We start from the raw sequence: 15,998 nt of genomic DNA, 5'->3' as shown, positions 1-15,998 counted from the left end.
TTTTTTAATGGGGTAAAAACTACCAACGCTACAGTAGAAGTAGATGTAACTGAAACTGAAATAGAAACAGAAATGCTCATACAAAATAATAAATGATCACAGCTTACTATTTTATGGTATCCCATAAAAAACATAGGTATATGTGAGGAGAAAAACAGCAAATAATAAGCAAAGGTCATATTCAAGCAGACAATAGGTGATGCGAAAGCAAAAAAAAAAAACCTGAGTCAAAGACTTGACCAGAGTTTAATTAAGTCTGCAGAGCCATTTGTGCAAAGCAGAGCACTAGAACCTGAGGCGTGTTAAAACTAATGATCTGGTGTGAATGTCTCCACTACAGGCAGAGATAAAAAGGCTTTTGGATGTTCTGACCTACACACACACACACACACACACACACACAGTCCCTCATTGAGAGAAATGTAAAACTCAGGGCTTCATTAACTGCCCCCACCTGCCAAACAACTGACTCATACCACACCGCTGTCTCACTAATAGCAGTTTGCCACCATTTATTTCCTTTGAGCAGCAGTGGGGTAACTGAAATGCACAGCTGTTGAGAAAATGAGCAGGTGAAAGCGGAGGTCTCCTTCATGCAAATCGCTGGAGCCATGTACCTGGTGACTCACCAATGACAGATCATTCTGTTCCCATGCATGCAGAGCCACAAGCTTTCACTCACATTCTCTGTATGACTACTCAGATCTCACCACAAACACAGGACATGAAATCCTCATATGAATCTGTAGTAAGTTCAGCTAAACAAAACACATCCTCTGTAGCAGACTATAAAAGTTGAAGCTAGCTACTTTTCCATGACTAGTGACAAGGAAACAAATGAAATGTTAATCACGACTCCAATGAGATATCTATAATGTTATCACCAGTGTAGACAAACAAAACTGAAAGTGCTAATCATTTCCAGAGGATGGCGCTGGAGGAAAGGACATGCAGTCATTTAAGTCAAAATGGTTTATCTTCATGGGAGCATGAATATTCTCTGCAAATGTTATATAAATATGTTTTGAATCATTGAAGAAAGATTAGTGGGTAATTAAATAAGGATTAATTTCTGCCAGTGAAAAAAAAGATGAAAAATTCTACATGATGAAAATTAGAAATTTAAATGACTATATTATACTTTTTATGTCATAATTGTGACTCACTAGCTCATAATGTTTTACTTATGATATCAAAATATTGAGGCTTATTTAATAATATTTTACTTACTATGTCACAATTTTGACTGTTTATCTCATGTCATTGGCACATTTACAGAAATGTAGAATAATGTGCATTGTTTTTATAAATAAAGATATGAAACTAAGACTTGAGCGGACCATGAACATTTTTAGCTTTAGTTTTATTATTTTTTATAGGTGGAAAGAGGCTGAAAATATATTCCCATGTTGGAAAATACATTTTCAAACAAAGCCAATAATGTAGCCTATAGCCTAGAGATTTTTTGGCGCTACATTGAATATATTAGCTGCATGAATACAATATATATTGAATAAAAATGTTACTTGTTTTTTTTTATCTGATCATCCTATTATTTATGGTGCATGCCAAGCTAAAAAAAATATATTATAAGTTATTCATTCCAGTTATTCCTACCAGGTCAGATTGACACAGAAACAGCCCTTTGATAAAAGTGAATGTACAGGCAAAGCGGCCGCCTGCCGCTCTCCACCAATAGGAAGAGTGGCTGTGAGTAGGGGGCGGGTCCTGCGGGTTAGCACGTTTGACTGCACACTGCGCTCAGACAACTTGATACAGAGTAACAGTAAATCAGACAGAGCAGCTCCTACAGCACCAGCAGTGAAATTGTAACCCTGTTGCAAGTATTTTTGGCCGCTGATAGGACCGAGTGAGATCACTGCGGTCTCTTTTCTCGGATAGACTCAAGAGTTGTTCGGCAAGAGCAACGCAGGGACCGTTTTCAGTCTCATTTCTGCTATATCTCAATATTATATCACACTGGAAATGTCCGAAAACAAGCCGAATGATGAACCGAAGTTATCTACGACGGACAGGGTGGTGAAATGTAAGTGTAATTCTCTTCATGCCACACTTAAACGACATGCTACCACAGCTCTCTCCCTCCCGGCCAGCAGGACTTGAAGAATTCATGGTCGTAGCAGCAGCAGCAGCAGTACCAGCAAATGTAGTCGAAAATTGTTTGCTGGCTATGGAGGAAGAAGGGTGTTAGCCGAGCTTTGACAGCAGCAGTAAACTAGGAAGTGAGGGTTAACTCCAGTTTGTAGACATTAGCAAGATTTTTTTCTCCAAATGTGTCACATTCAGGCTCTGAGGCGTGATATAGCCGCTCGTCTGCACATACACTGTTTTCATTAGCAGTGAATACCGCCAGCAGTGTGGCAGATGCGTTTGATTCATACACACAGTGCACAGCTTTACAGTATGCATGCAGATATTGCACAACCATTGCATTCAACCCGAGGGCGATTTTCCCTTATTTTGCATGCATCACCTAGCATAGTTTTTACCAAAGGCTCCTTTTTTTCTCTTTTTTTAAACCATTGCATAATACTACTTGATGTCGCCTATCTCACATTTTGGGGGTGTTCATCGTGGGCTTGCAGTGTTACCATACGTGCTGGTTCTTCCTGCCTTCTGTGTTTACAGGTCTGACATTCCACCTTTGCAGTCTACCATAAGAATGCAATAAAGATCATAATCGAGTCGACCTATCCCTTGAACACGGAGTAGGAGCAATGCAGCCTGCCTAGTTTCATGTCAGTTGACATCTTGTGTTGACTTGAAGGCAGCACTCCACTGAAGTTGCAGTATAAAAGCCTATTTCTGCTATAGAATATGAACACTTGATGTCACTGTAAGTGAGATTTCTCATGTTGGAAGATGCATTCAAAGATGACAGAATGTGTTTATTGGTGCTGGCTGGTTTTTGATCCGGCACTAGTTGCAACCATTATCCTCTCCAGCTCCACTACATCACAACAGGCATGTGCAGTGATCACAGTGTGCACAAGCACAGAAGGGAATTGTTTAGTCATTTTACTAAGGCTTAGTTGCTAAGGGTTCAACTGGTTGCAATGATTAGATCATCAGTGATCATTAAACATTAAGATTTTATTGAGAGAGAAGGACAATGCTACAGTGTTCAAAAGACCATGACTGGAATCAGTGAGTATACACTATATATTAAAGGCAAGCCCGAGCGCTGGCTCGCTTAGCCCTATCACAAATATAGTTCCACTTCATTGCTTTCTCAGGCTTAGCTTGTGCCATTTGAAACAGGAAAATGTTTAACAAAATGATAACTGCAACAATTTCTTTTCCGTAGAAAGTACAGACCTAACAGTTGTGTTATTGTGCTACATTTTGCCCGGAAAATGGGGTTGAGTGTTAAAAGAGAGTCACACCATGTCTTGGGCGCTTTTGTAATGAATATTTGAAGAGATCATCCCCCTACAGTCTACACCAACTTGAAGGGGAATGAAAAATAGATATGACAAGTATGGGTTTTGAAGAGATTTAACAGTATCACTGGGAGACTTGGCCGGTCGGGTTGTATGGATCTGAAACTACTTTTCCCTTTGTCACGCTGAAGAGATGCCATCGTATTGCACGTCTCCATACTGTATTTTCAGTACCTCTTCCTCCTCCTCCTCCTCCTCCCCCTCCTCCTCCTCTGCTTAGTGAGGGTCTGCTGTGGTCTTAATCAGGTTAAAATGTATTGATTAGCCATTAGAGAGGCTGTCAGGGAATCTGAGAGCCCAGTTTGAAGGGCTCACTCTTGAACCTGATGTTGAGATCAACAAACTAATTTAACTCATTATTCATTCATCAAGTTTCAAGAAGGCAGTGTTTTGGTAATGCATCAGTATTATGACAACACAGACACTGGCTGTGTACAAAGCACCTCTCCAAAATAACTGCAGGCTATAGGTGTGGAGTAATTTGTTTTCAGCTGCCTAGTTTGCCCTGCTACAAGGTGTCAGTCCAACTTATCATAAGTGCTTTGCATCCACCTGTTTTCAAAATGCATTATCATAATGCTCCTGAACGCCGCTGCCGCATAGTAATTACTCAAGAGTTTAATCAGCTGAGGTGGGAGAAGTTTCATAAGTTTCATCATGTTTTTATCCCTGGCAGAAATAAACTGAAATAGATGAGCAATTTCCAGTATGCAACCGTTGCCCTTGATGAACTCCATCACTTGTATGTTGCTCGTTGGTTGACTGTTGCAGCTTTTTTGCGTTCATTTTTAAAAGCTTACCTGGTTAAGCAGCATTTGAATAAGGATTATGTTGTGACTCACATGATAATCCTGATTATTTTGTCAGAGTTTGTGGTCACGATTTTATTTTTTATAATTAAAAGCCATATGGCTGCAATCAACAGTTCCATGACTGATCAACCAGTTGATTAATCTTTGGTCCATATTAGTTTACATACTAAAACAATGCTTGTTTTGTCTGACCAGCAGTCCAAAATTAGATATGAAGTAAATTACATTACTTTTACTTGATTAACTGTTGATTGATCAATTTATCAACAATTATTTTATTTTGAAATTATCTATTATTATGCATCACTTATTCATAAATCAACAAATTGATTATATAGAGCTTCTACAGTCTTTTGAATATATAATTATTGCTAATAAACTATTCCTGTGATCGAATGGGGGAACTAAATCTTGCTCTACATTCATGTACTGAATGATAGGTTGTACTAGAGCTTCTCTCAGTTAGATATAAAATAAAGAAACAGTTAGTAATATGGTCGTTATGGTGCAATCATGACAACCACCACGTTCCAAAGCAAAACAAGCTCAGTAATGGTGTTTTTCCGTCACCAGCTAAGAGGGCCTCCGAGCCCCCGATGTTGCGCCGGGTCCTTCTCTATAAGTGGGGATGGATAACATCTGACATTTGACTTTTGAGGAGAGGCCCCCATGCTCAGACATGCGTGGGTTGGAGAGATGGTGGTGGTGACAGCGGCGCATTGCCAGCCACTGATCCCAGCTGGATAGCCGAGTCATTTATAGAACAGAACATTAAGTAATGCCACATACTTGATCCTTGCCTTACATGTGATCACCTACATACGGTCCTGCTTCATGTTCATAATCTGGCGTATGTGCCTATCGTCGTGTTCCTTTCTTATCACGTACAAACACAGTGTAATACAGAAATATAAAATTACCATTTGTCAGGAATTTTCCTTAGGGTGTTGTTATTCTCTGTAATATTTTCTCATTAGCATGCATAAACCTTGTCATTAGCTTTATTTGCATGGGGATATGATTACTATGGGAAAGTTCAGTGATTTATATTAACTGCCGAGGCTGTTTGTGATTTTAATCCTTTGCCAGTCTGCTGTGTTTGTAATTTGTAAAACTTTAGTAGAAATAGTCTGCCATATTTCGGTTACGTCAGACGTCCCTTGTTATTAATCCTGGGAAAATCAAATTGTCAGTAACTTCCTGAGTTTGTTTTTGGCATCCTTTGGGCATTTCCAGCCCTGTTAGTTTTTGACCATAAACCAGGACACCCTTGAAGTGAAATGTACATTGTGTGTGGAACTTTTAGTGAATCTCATGTGTACCAGCCTGCCAGTTGCTGCTGCACTATGAAAGAACGCAGTGGAGAGTTAACCCCACTTTCTCACCCTTTTATTTTTAACTTCTTATGCTAGACAGTCAATTTTAATCAAGGCTGAATAATGATGTACGTTTGCTGCTCTGTGGGACAGAGACAAAGCACTCTAGATAACATCAAATTGTCTTAATGCATTTGGGGTTCCAATACCCTTGTGTGGTTGCAATGTAATTAAACTGGCTGTCCAAAAATGTGAGTGTTTATTGTGAGGATACAAAGATATTGAACATTGCAATGCAATTTATTCACTCTAATGGATAGAATTGATCTCCTCTGCCAGAGTTGCCTAAGGATTTGATCCAGGTACTCAACATGTCTTGACTTACTCTCTAGAAAGGGTGAATGGAAAGAATAGTGGGGTTTTTTTAGCATTATTATGGCTAAAATCATTAGGGTAATGATTTTGGCCATTATCAATATCACAATTATTAATCCAGCTAAGGGAATGAAATTGTTTTTTTAATTTAGAACATAATACTAGAGCTGAAATGACAGAAATCAACAGAACATTTTGATAATCTATTACCTATTCCTGTAAAATATTGCCAAAAACATGTGATAGTAAACTGAGTATCTTAATAAATAAATAATCTGCAGATTTTTTGATAATGAAAGTAATCATTAGTTGCAGCACTTCAAAATATAAAGGTTTAGCAAGTGAAAAAATAATCTTTCCCGCAGCCAGAGTGGTTAATCAGAGCCTGTGATTGGTCAGACAGCTGACCTGTGAACAGGGAGTGCTTGATCTGCTGCACCAGAGCAGGCGCTTAAATGACAAACTGTCAATAATCATATCCAATCAAGTTGAACTATTTGTAGAAGGAAAAGTCATGATTACAATTATTATTAATTGTGCAGCAGTATGCCATTATCTAAACCTCACCGCATAGTTAGCTAAGTGGTCCAGCTTTCAGCTGCTGGCCTCAATTGATTTTAAGCATTTGCTTTCCAGACTTCAACCTTGTCACAACGAACTCACAATATTTAGGTTGGGTGTACGTGGCTGTTGCTGTCTCTGTGTTTGAAACCTTTCTGAATAGGTTAGTCAGAGTGAGCCAGTTTCCTAAGTTTCATAAGTCTTGAGGGATGCCCCCTCCCTGTTTGCTGTCACGTCTTCTTGGCATGTGAAGAAGTGTGTGTGCTGGTGGCTGGGGGACCGGCCAACTCCTCCTGAGCATCTCTTGACAGCAGTCCACTCAAACAGCTCGACCTGGAAATGTCGCCTACAGCAGAAACTGTAAGTGACGAGAACATAAGTGATCAAGGCCTGTCATGTATATGCCTGCCTAGTCTGTGCGGTGACGTAAGAGATTGTTTTGGCGGTTTTTGATAACAATGCATTGCATCATGGTATAGTAGGGAAGACATGCACTACCTCTGTTGTGATGTGATACTCAGATAAACAGTCTGTGGTATTCTGAACCTGAGTAAGTGCACCTTTACCGCTCATTAGATTAAAGAGGAATTAGGCTCTGTTGTGGATTTAGGGCACAGCAAAGCGGTGGATTTGGACAGATTAAGCTCCATATAGGGGGATAAAGGCGGCTCTGCTCAGAGGTTGTAATCTGACTCCATGCATTAGCTGCTGCTCTTGCTAATTCATCTGAACAAATGGATGTTGGGTCTTGATAAAGCAACAAGGGTAGAAAAACTGTTTACCTACCTTGGCATTTTTAGATTGTTGCTAAGCCTATGAGTACAGTTTGGGGATTTGCAAACCTTTGAACTCACTGTTGATACATTTGAATGAGTACCGTTTTGTCAGCAGCTGTTTTGCCGCTTATATGTTGATGGATGGAGTTCTACTGAGGCTTTGTGCTATTGTGCCTCTTCCTAAGGTGCCTTACATGTGCCACATTTTCCTTTTTAAAATACCATTTTGCAGAGAACCTAACAGAAAAATTTTACTCTTGATTGCCTCTACCAACAGTCCGCATCTGATCATAGATCATAATGCTGTGCTATTGTGTTTGGTAAAATAAAAATAATAATCAGCCTCCATATAAACACACCCTCAACATTTCCCATTTCATGGCTGGCAGACACCAACACATGGTCCTTTTGTCAGCTACACTGGCTAACAAAAGCCATTTGAAACAGAGACAGGAGTCATGTGTCATCAGATCCCTCTCTGGAGCTGGTCGCAGCACAGTCACAAATCAATCAATACTGTGTCTACAACACATGTAACTACATATTGGGCACCTAGTACAGTGCGTGTGGGGGAGGAGCAACTAACCCAGTGAACTGGGAGCAACTGGGTTGCTGGGTTATATTAGAAGCCAGTAGAGTAGTAAATCTGCTTTCCCACCTCAAGTCCCACTTTGAGGGCAGAGGAAAGGCAGCAAAGAAATGTCATTCATATTAGCTTCAACATGGGTCACTTTTAGTTAATTGAGAAAGCGGTTTTTCTTAAGAATTCAGATATAGAAAACCATCTGTCATGGGATGGTTGCCAAATACTGGCTTAACAGAGACTCAATTCAATTAACAACTCAGTGGATGATGATTTGATTCAGGAGCTGTGTGTGTGTGTGTGTGTGTGTGTGTTTTTTGGGGGGGGCGTGTAATTCGATTTTGTAAAGTACTTTCTGATTTGGTAACTGTAAAAAAAAAAAATCGACAACAAACGGGTATTAAAACAAGTGAGGTCATTCTTCTGCAAGGTGAATAATGAAAAGACAGCAGAATTACATTTAAAACATTCTGCAGATAAAAAAAAAAGGTGTTTCAGTTAGTTGGCAATTTATTTGACACTTTACAAACTGCAGGCTTCAGTTGAATTCCCTTAAAAATGTGTCAAGCTGAAAGAATACTTTAAACGTATCAAAAGGCTTGATATATTTTATACTTGATAAATAAAAGTAAACAAATTAAATCATTTGCCAAGTTTTATGAAATTAGGCAAGAGTGTTCTCCTCACATTTCCAACAGCACTAATGATATAGTAATGGTAACACTAGTGCTGGTAGTGACAGTACCAATTTTAACGAATTAATACTTGTCAGGGGAGGGCGTGTGTGTAGGAGTGTGCAAATTGGGGGTGAAAGCAACTGGTAGTGGGTGCTGTTACAAAACTTGCAAAGTTTACAAGGTGAATTATTTTTCTGTCCCATTAATTTAAGGGGCAGGAAAGTGTATAGTCATCTCTAACAGTAGGGACTTCTTGGCTGCTCTGTTCGTCTGCAGTGCTTTTTTTATGAAATATCGTGTCAGTAATGGTAATTTTGTTGTGACACCCAGGAAGAAACAGACCCATGGTGAAAGTAAATGTATCATTTCTGAAGCCAGAGCGATTCATTCTTTTTTCTTATAGCTGATACAGTTCGATCTGCATAATTTATAATCAGCGCATCAGTGTAATGAATGAATCCTTACACCGCTAGCTTTATCATTGGTAAAAGAATTGCAGTCTGTTTACATTCTGAATATTTATTTAACCTCAGCCCACAGGTATGCACAGACACAGCCACCTCAAGCCGCAAGCTAAATGAGGAACCGTTTTAGCAACACTGAACAATGTTTTGTGTCCCAGAATAAAAGATCTCCACAGTAACGTTTGTATCTGGGACAAACCTCTTCTGTTTGAACACACACCGTATTTTGGCCTCAGTCTTCCTGCCACACTTGCCTCTGTAAGAGGGTGGAGATTACTTGTGGTGAAAACATACCTGTATGCTAAATGGGAGCCTTCATGGACTGGGACAAGCCCCTGCATGCTGCTGTGTGACAGATGCAAACATAGACGTGTGACCGTTTGTATTTAAATATGGGTAAAATGACTAAAGCCATACGTAAGCTGCCTGTAAATGCTAGATTAGTAAGCGGAGAAAAGTCACCGCAGGCGGGGAGGGATGTTATAGCTCTTGTGTTGGATCATCAACTCTTTGCATGTATAGGGAGGAATGATTTGGGAAGGGTGCGAAGTATCTCACGGTGGCTGTCTAGTCGAGATTGCCTCTTCTCTGCTGTCACATAGGCATCGGTACTTGTTGACACCCACACGTACACACATTGAAGCTGATGCAAATACGACCTGTTCCTATGAAGGACTGATGAATATGCAGATTTGTGTTCATTTTCAGTTCGTTCCAGCTTGTGTGTTAGGGAACGGGCAATGCACAACTTGGACACTTTATCCGACATTATGGCTTGACAGATAAAGTCAAACCTTAGCTATGAGGGAGTTTGTTATGATAACCTTTCTGTGCCTTTTTTTTTATGTTAGCACACCCCAAACACAGACGATGACTCTGGTTTACAGAGTATCTCTAGAACACAAACCGTTGCACCCACTGGAGCGAATCCTAGGGAATGCTAACCTCTGAGGTCTGATTTCTCTCAGCCAGCGTTCCCCCAGGGTGTTTGATAAAGCATATTAGCTGTCAAAGCAGAGCAGGATTTCTCACAGAATTCACTTCAGGTTGCAGCGCTGCATTCCACCGCAGGTCTTTTTTTTTGGCGGGAGTTTGGTTTGGCCGATCACTGAAGCATAGGTACAGAGAACAGAGTCAGCCAACATGGCATCAACGCTGTGCATTCAGACAAGTTGCCCAGTGGTTTCTGTCCAGTGGACGGACTTCAGGCCTTCAAATGCAGTTTTACATTTTTCAGGGCATTTAGTGAATGTGATGTGGAGTGTGTGGAGGGTTAACTTCCTCGCCTTTTTATTTATCACTTAATCATTTCAGCCAGGGCTTGAGAAATGAATCTACTGCCGGGCAGATTTTATCAGACAAGTTGAGAGATCATGTTGTACTCACAGTTCCTTTTAATTAACAGACCGATCAGTACTTTTAATCAAGTGTTATGGATATACTATATTAAAGCCATGTTAAATTGGGAGCAAGAATAATAGCAATTGAGACACTTTTTTTTTTTTTTTTATCTGGCTGTGTTGTGTAATGTGGTTTAGTATTTTTTCAGGGTGTTAGAAAGTGTACTATTTGTCAGGTTCTGCATGCAGCCTTTTAACAGTAAAGATTTTTTTTCAGTTCTCAACTCCATTAAGCAAATAAACAAAAATGAGCTTAATTGAGGAAAGCCCTCATTACAGATGGGTAAATAATACCGTTTAGTTTTTCCTGTTCATTCACTTCGGGTCCTGCCACGTGTAAAGACAACCCTGGGGGGACTTTTCCTTTCTTTCAGGTGTTGTTAGCAAGCTAGCTAAAGTACCCAGTGTGTGGACGAGGGAGAAACTCCAGCTATACAAATACAGCTGGAGGTGAGACGAGGCCCCAAGGTTTATTTACCCGTGTTAATTATAGACCACCTGTCTGAAAATGAAGCTTCTTATTCCACGTGGTAGTGAATTTGATGTCTGCTTATCTTAGTCAACCATAGGGAAAAAAAATCTTTCATTGGACGTCAGCTTGTTCTATAATTGACATGGCAGGATGTTGTTTTGTGAGATTGGCATTTGTGTAAGACAGTATTTCCTGATGTTGACTGATGTGCTTCTCAACATTTTTTTTTTTTTTTTTCAGACAAATCTGGACTTCATTTAAACATTTTATACTACGTATGACCTTTTTTAAAGGGTTTTTTTTTTCCTTTAGGCCCGTGGCTTATATCTGCTTTAAAAATGTGTCATGAGACAACCAGGCAAACAAGGGTTAAGTTTCCCCCAGAGCCGATGATGGCAGGCCTCTCAGTCACTCCTGCCCACATGGAGTGGAGAGGAAGGAGGGCCGCTGCCTGGCCCACTCACTCAAAACACACTCTGCAGAGGCTGACCAGAGCCAGAGTTGTGACTGAGGTGTGTGTGTTGGTGGGGAGGTAGGGGGTAAACGTACTGTAGAGGTGGTGTACATTTGTTAACATGTCCTTTCTGTTTTGTCTGTTGACTGTTGTAGGATCAATCAGAATGGACCACCGGGCAAAAATGTCATTACTGACTGTTGGCCCTTCCCAGGAATTTTCTCTGGGAATATTCTGCTAGAAATTGCAAGGTCAATTTACCTGGTTTAAAGCTAGATTTAATTTGCACTAATATTTGTCCACGATAGACTGTAGCATGCCAGCCGCACAAGGCAGAACAGACAGTAACAACCCCCCAAAAATAAAGCCGGCTCGGAGTTGGCCTCCACAGTAGCCAGGCCGAGGCGAGTGCGTTAATCGTGCAAACTGATATCTCATCAGTCTGAGCTCACGGTGTGCCTCTGTTAGCCAGATTGTGGAGAAGTTAGTGTGTCCCAGGGCTCCGATTGATTTTGTGCCTGTCCAAACACCGCCGGGGAGCCATACATTACAATGACCAATCATTTGAGCTTTAATGCCATCCCACTCCCTATCGGACCGTTAGGAGTAGAGGGAGGGCTGCTGAACTCCTACTGTATCTTTTTGCTGTCAAGTGGGCCTACCGCTTATGAACAGTTGCATTTTGCTTTATTTATTGCATGGAAAGAGAGCCTGTTTCTCAGTAGACTGTGGCTGGTGCACCAATCAGCTGTCATTGTTGTGCATGTTCATACATGCGTTCATACATGTGTTTTCATATTTCCGTTGACTCTGAAGAATGTAAAACTCAAGGGAGTAGTAGGAGCCTCCCAATCCACTGATTTAATTTTTGTTTGTGTTAAGCGTACTGAAAACTGAATCATGACAACAAGCTAATCTCGACTCTGTGTGAACTCCTGAGCCCGAGATGTGTGCCCATTGTTCGTAATTAATGCCGTTGTCACACCCCAGTCCTACACGCACATGCTCGCTAGCTGTCATCCTCTTTGGCAGCTTGTTCATTGCTTTGCTATATCATGCAAGCCTTTAATAGTGACCCAGTTGTTGAGTGACACAGACGCTCACTGGCACACAGTTACCGCTGTGAACACCAGTTTGGGTATTTCGGCGTTCATGACATACAGTCTCAAGAAGACTAAAGAGTACAGTGTCTTTGACAGCTTTTCTACAGAGGCTCGACACTTACTTCAGTCACTCTATTTTTCTGTCCTGTAAAAATGTGAGACACACCGTACAAGACTGATTATTTTCCTTTTCACTGGCTCAACCATTTTCTGTCTCTCTGTCATGTATTCCAGCCACCCTCCAACAACATATTTCTTGTCTTCTTCCTCTGTTTAGTTTTAGCTGTGGTTGTGCCATCCCTGCTTTCAACCATGACTGCAATGCTTCCTCGAGGCCACCATCTGCCATTCATTCAGCATTTCTTTTCATTCCCTTTTGCACACTCGCTCGCGCACGCTGCTGCTCAACTCTGTCAGACCCATGTTGTAAGACCTAAACACCCATAATGCTTCAGGACAGTCTCCCTGTATAGAACGTAATCTGATCCCCCTGGAGGAATGTGGCAAGCCTTGGGGACGGCCAAATCGAGGTACAAATCAGTGTGTCGGTCGGCAGATAGTGTATCTCCAAGTGATTTTAAGCCAGCACTTCAGCAGCAATTGGCAGAGTGAAATCAATTTAGCATTCTCCCTCCACCAGACCAAATTCATGGATTTCTTTTTCAATCTCAAACACTTCATGACAGTACTGTTGGCAGACAATAGTTGTAAGCTGCGTTAAACATTCGTTGAGTGCTGTCTGTTTTGTAGCCAGCAGTTAAGAGGGCAGGGACATCTTTTCAGCCTAACAGATGGTGTATACAGTACAGAGCTATGCAGTTCCACAGTACTGGGCTGCAGCACTGCATGGGATGTCTTGATAAAGCCTATTTGCTTTTGATGAAAGTAAATATAGTCTGTCTTTTAGAGTCAGCAAACTGCCATGATATATGACAGCGTATGCTTTTGTGTCTCTGTTTGCATTTAGTGAAGGAGCTGGTTATGAAAATGAAAATAATTGGTCAATACAACTTGCCCTGCATGTTTAGTGTTTTTACATAAGTGTTGCCATTATTGTACCTTTTTATATAGCCTAGGCCCAGTTTGTGCCCCTCATGTATTAACATTTGGGTCATAAAGCATCCTTTTTTTTTCTCTTTCAGAAAATAAATAACCAGCATTCTTTGGGGGAAAAAAACCCCAGAAGGCCTTCTGGAATATCAGGTTGAGAAAATATTCTGTCCACTGCACTATAACAACATTTCTTAACTCATCTCTCAAGTCGTGCCACTGCTGCTAATCCAAAGAAAGATACACACCATCTAACACAAATTGTTGTAATTCCTATATAGGTAACACAAGAACAATATAAACCCATTATCTTTTATGGAAAAAAAGAATTATACAAAGTAAGATCAAAATAGAAAGATAACACTGATAGAACTGTTTGGATTATAAATCGGTGACACAACTGAAAACAGTAGTTAAAGAACTTGTTTTATTGTACCGCAGTTTATTTTTATATTTTTCTTTTTACCCAGATGGTTAGAATAGTCTTTGAGAATTCTTGAAATACCTTCAGAAGAGCAGTAAGTGCAACAACCTTCTGGGTTTTACAAAGATCATTGTGTTATTTGTTTCCCAGAAAAATAGATTCTTAGCTCTGTGATTCTAATGTAATAGTAATAGCGAGAGCCACAAACATGGGCTAAGGATAGTTCTGCAGGGGGAACATACCAAGTGGGAATGTCTTGAAAGTTTACAGAAGTACAGAGTTTAGAAAAGCTGTGCTACAGTATCTGGTCTGTAAATATATTTTTAAAAGAATCTATGTACAGCAACAGCAATGGGAGAGGCCTTTGACCACAGTGGAGAGAGTCTGGGAGTCCAGACTCCCTTCAGGCAGTCAAGCTGTCAAATTTCCCTTTTGGAGTCCTGAAACTTAACTCACTGACCTGATCCTCAAGGACGGAACCTTTGTAGCAGGCCTGTTTGGCCCAAAGGGATCAGGGGCACGACCTAGACAGCCCACTCCTGCTTGACCCACACACACAGCAGCACCTAGGTTTTTTTAAAGGCCCTGTCCCTTGCTTACACTTCTTATCTTTGATTGGACGCTGACTGCAGATATGGCTTTCGAATGTGATGCCTTAACTGCCTTTAATCTCATGGCTGCTAGTAAAGCCTGCACAGATGGTGCCTTCAGCATAATACTCTGCTAGTGAATTTTGAAAGTGCTTTCTCTGCAATATGGAGGTCAGACTGGCAGCAGAGAAGGATGATTTACTTTTCAGTCACTTTTAGCCCAGAAGGGTTGCATAATAGCAGCTACTTCAGGGGTTCCGTCACAGCTTCTCCTGATATATAGAGCTGCTCCAGGGGGTTTGGAATGGCGAGACAAGGAGTATGTGTGTGTGGTTGGTGAGGAGTTATATCCCTTGCTGACTCAGAATTCCTTTGGTCTTTAGAGAAGTAATTCCTTTGTTGCCCTCCCTCCCTTCCTTCTATCCCAGCCCTGTGCCATATTTTTGCTTTTCTTTCTTGGCAGTCAGGTGCCCCTGCTGGCAGGAGAACCCACCACACCCGCACAGTCATGGCCTACATACAGAGATGGGCTTGAGAGGTGGGCGTGGGCAAGGGGGAAAAGGAAGCGATGGCAAAGGAAGGGGACTCTTAGGGGCCTTGTTGTCTTGGCAAGAGGAGGGAGGAGGTGGCTGGCTGCGCCATCCCATTGCCTTACCACCTGTCCTCAGAAAAACCACAGTCAGTCTGCCAGAAATTAAAACTCAACCATGGATCTCTTGGACACAAACACTTAATGCCAGAAAGATGCAGGTTACAATATTGTGTCTTATTATACTTGAAGCCTAATCCTTTAGTGTTATTTTAGCTTAATTTATGGTTTTATTTATTTAGAATGCACATTACATTTTGCTGACCATTTCTGACCCTCCCTTGTCCTTTTGACACAGCACGGAGGAATGCCATTTCACATATGTGATGGGGCTATTCTTGTATGGTTGGGAGGGTTTGCCCCAGTCCACATATCATGGTGATAGTGGCAGAGCAGTATTCACTTTCAAGTCAAACAGGTAACCTTCACAGCTCAGAGGAGTAAGGGGGTTTAATTAATGATGAGGAATGTTATCTACAGTTCAGGCAGCGTTTTATTTGGGTCAGCCTCAAGTCTTGTATGCTCCGCTTACCAAGTGTGGGTGCAAATATAGACTGCCCTCATCCCCTCTGTATGCGTCTAGTAATTGCATTCTAGAAATGCCAACATCTCGGCTGCCAACGAGCCCTCCTTGGGAGGTGCGATCACGCCTGTTGAGGCATATTATCTCAGAGGCAAGCTGTGAATGAGTACAGAAAACACTGAAGTCAGCTGGAGTTTCTGGAACGTAACAATATTTTTCTATTGATTTACATACCATATTGTATCATACTAGATAATATTGTATTGAATCAGATTGTGTCAGGAGTCATGTAATTATGAGCTGCTTATATTTCTAATTTGTTGCTTGAGATGTGGTTATACAAGTCAGGACTTGACCTCCTGCAG

The 15,998-nt window shown here is 41.0% G+C and overlaps 1 protein-coding gene across 5 annotated transcripts in view; it reads left to right on the top strand.

The window, feature by feature from the left end:
• The first annotated feature begins 1,761 nt into the window (after window positions 1–1,761).
• LOC127379478 (protein phosphatase 3 catalytic subunit alpha) overlaps window positions 1,762–15,998 on the top strand; it is a 65,317-nt gene continuing 51,080 nt past the window's right edge. For 2 of the 5 annotated variants that reach the window (XM_051429114.1, XM_051429115.1), the window contains exon 1: window positions 1,764–2,047. In XM_051429114.1, the coding sequence (XP_051285074.1) occupies window positions 1,987–2,047 (61 nt within the window). In that variant the 5' untranslated portion in view covers window positions 1,764–1,986. Of the gene's footprint in view, window positions 2,048–15,998 lie in introns of all 5 variants that reach the window. The other 3 variants (XM_051429117.1, XM_051429113.1, XM_051429116.1) reach the window with 3 other exon arrangements.

The sequence above is a fragment of the Dicentrarchus labrax genome, unplaced genomic scaffold, assembly GCF_905237075.1.
Source record: "Dicentrarchus labrax unplaced genomic scaffold, dlabrax2021, whole genome shotgun sequence".
In the NCBI taxonomy this organism is placed as follows: domain Eukaryota; kingdom Metazoa; phylum Chordata; class Actinopteri; family Moronidae; genus Dicentrarchus; species Dicentrarchus labrax.
Note: the sequence above shows the minus strand (reverse complement) of the source record. Positions and strands in the feature narration are given on the sequence as shown.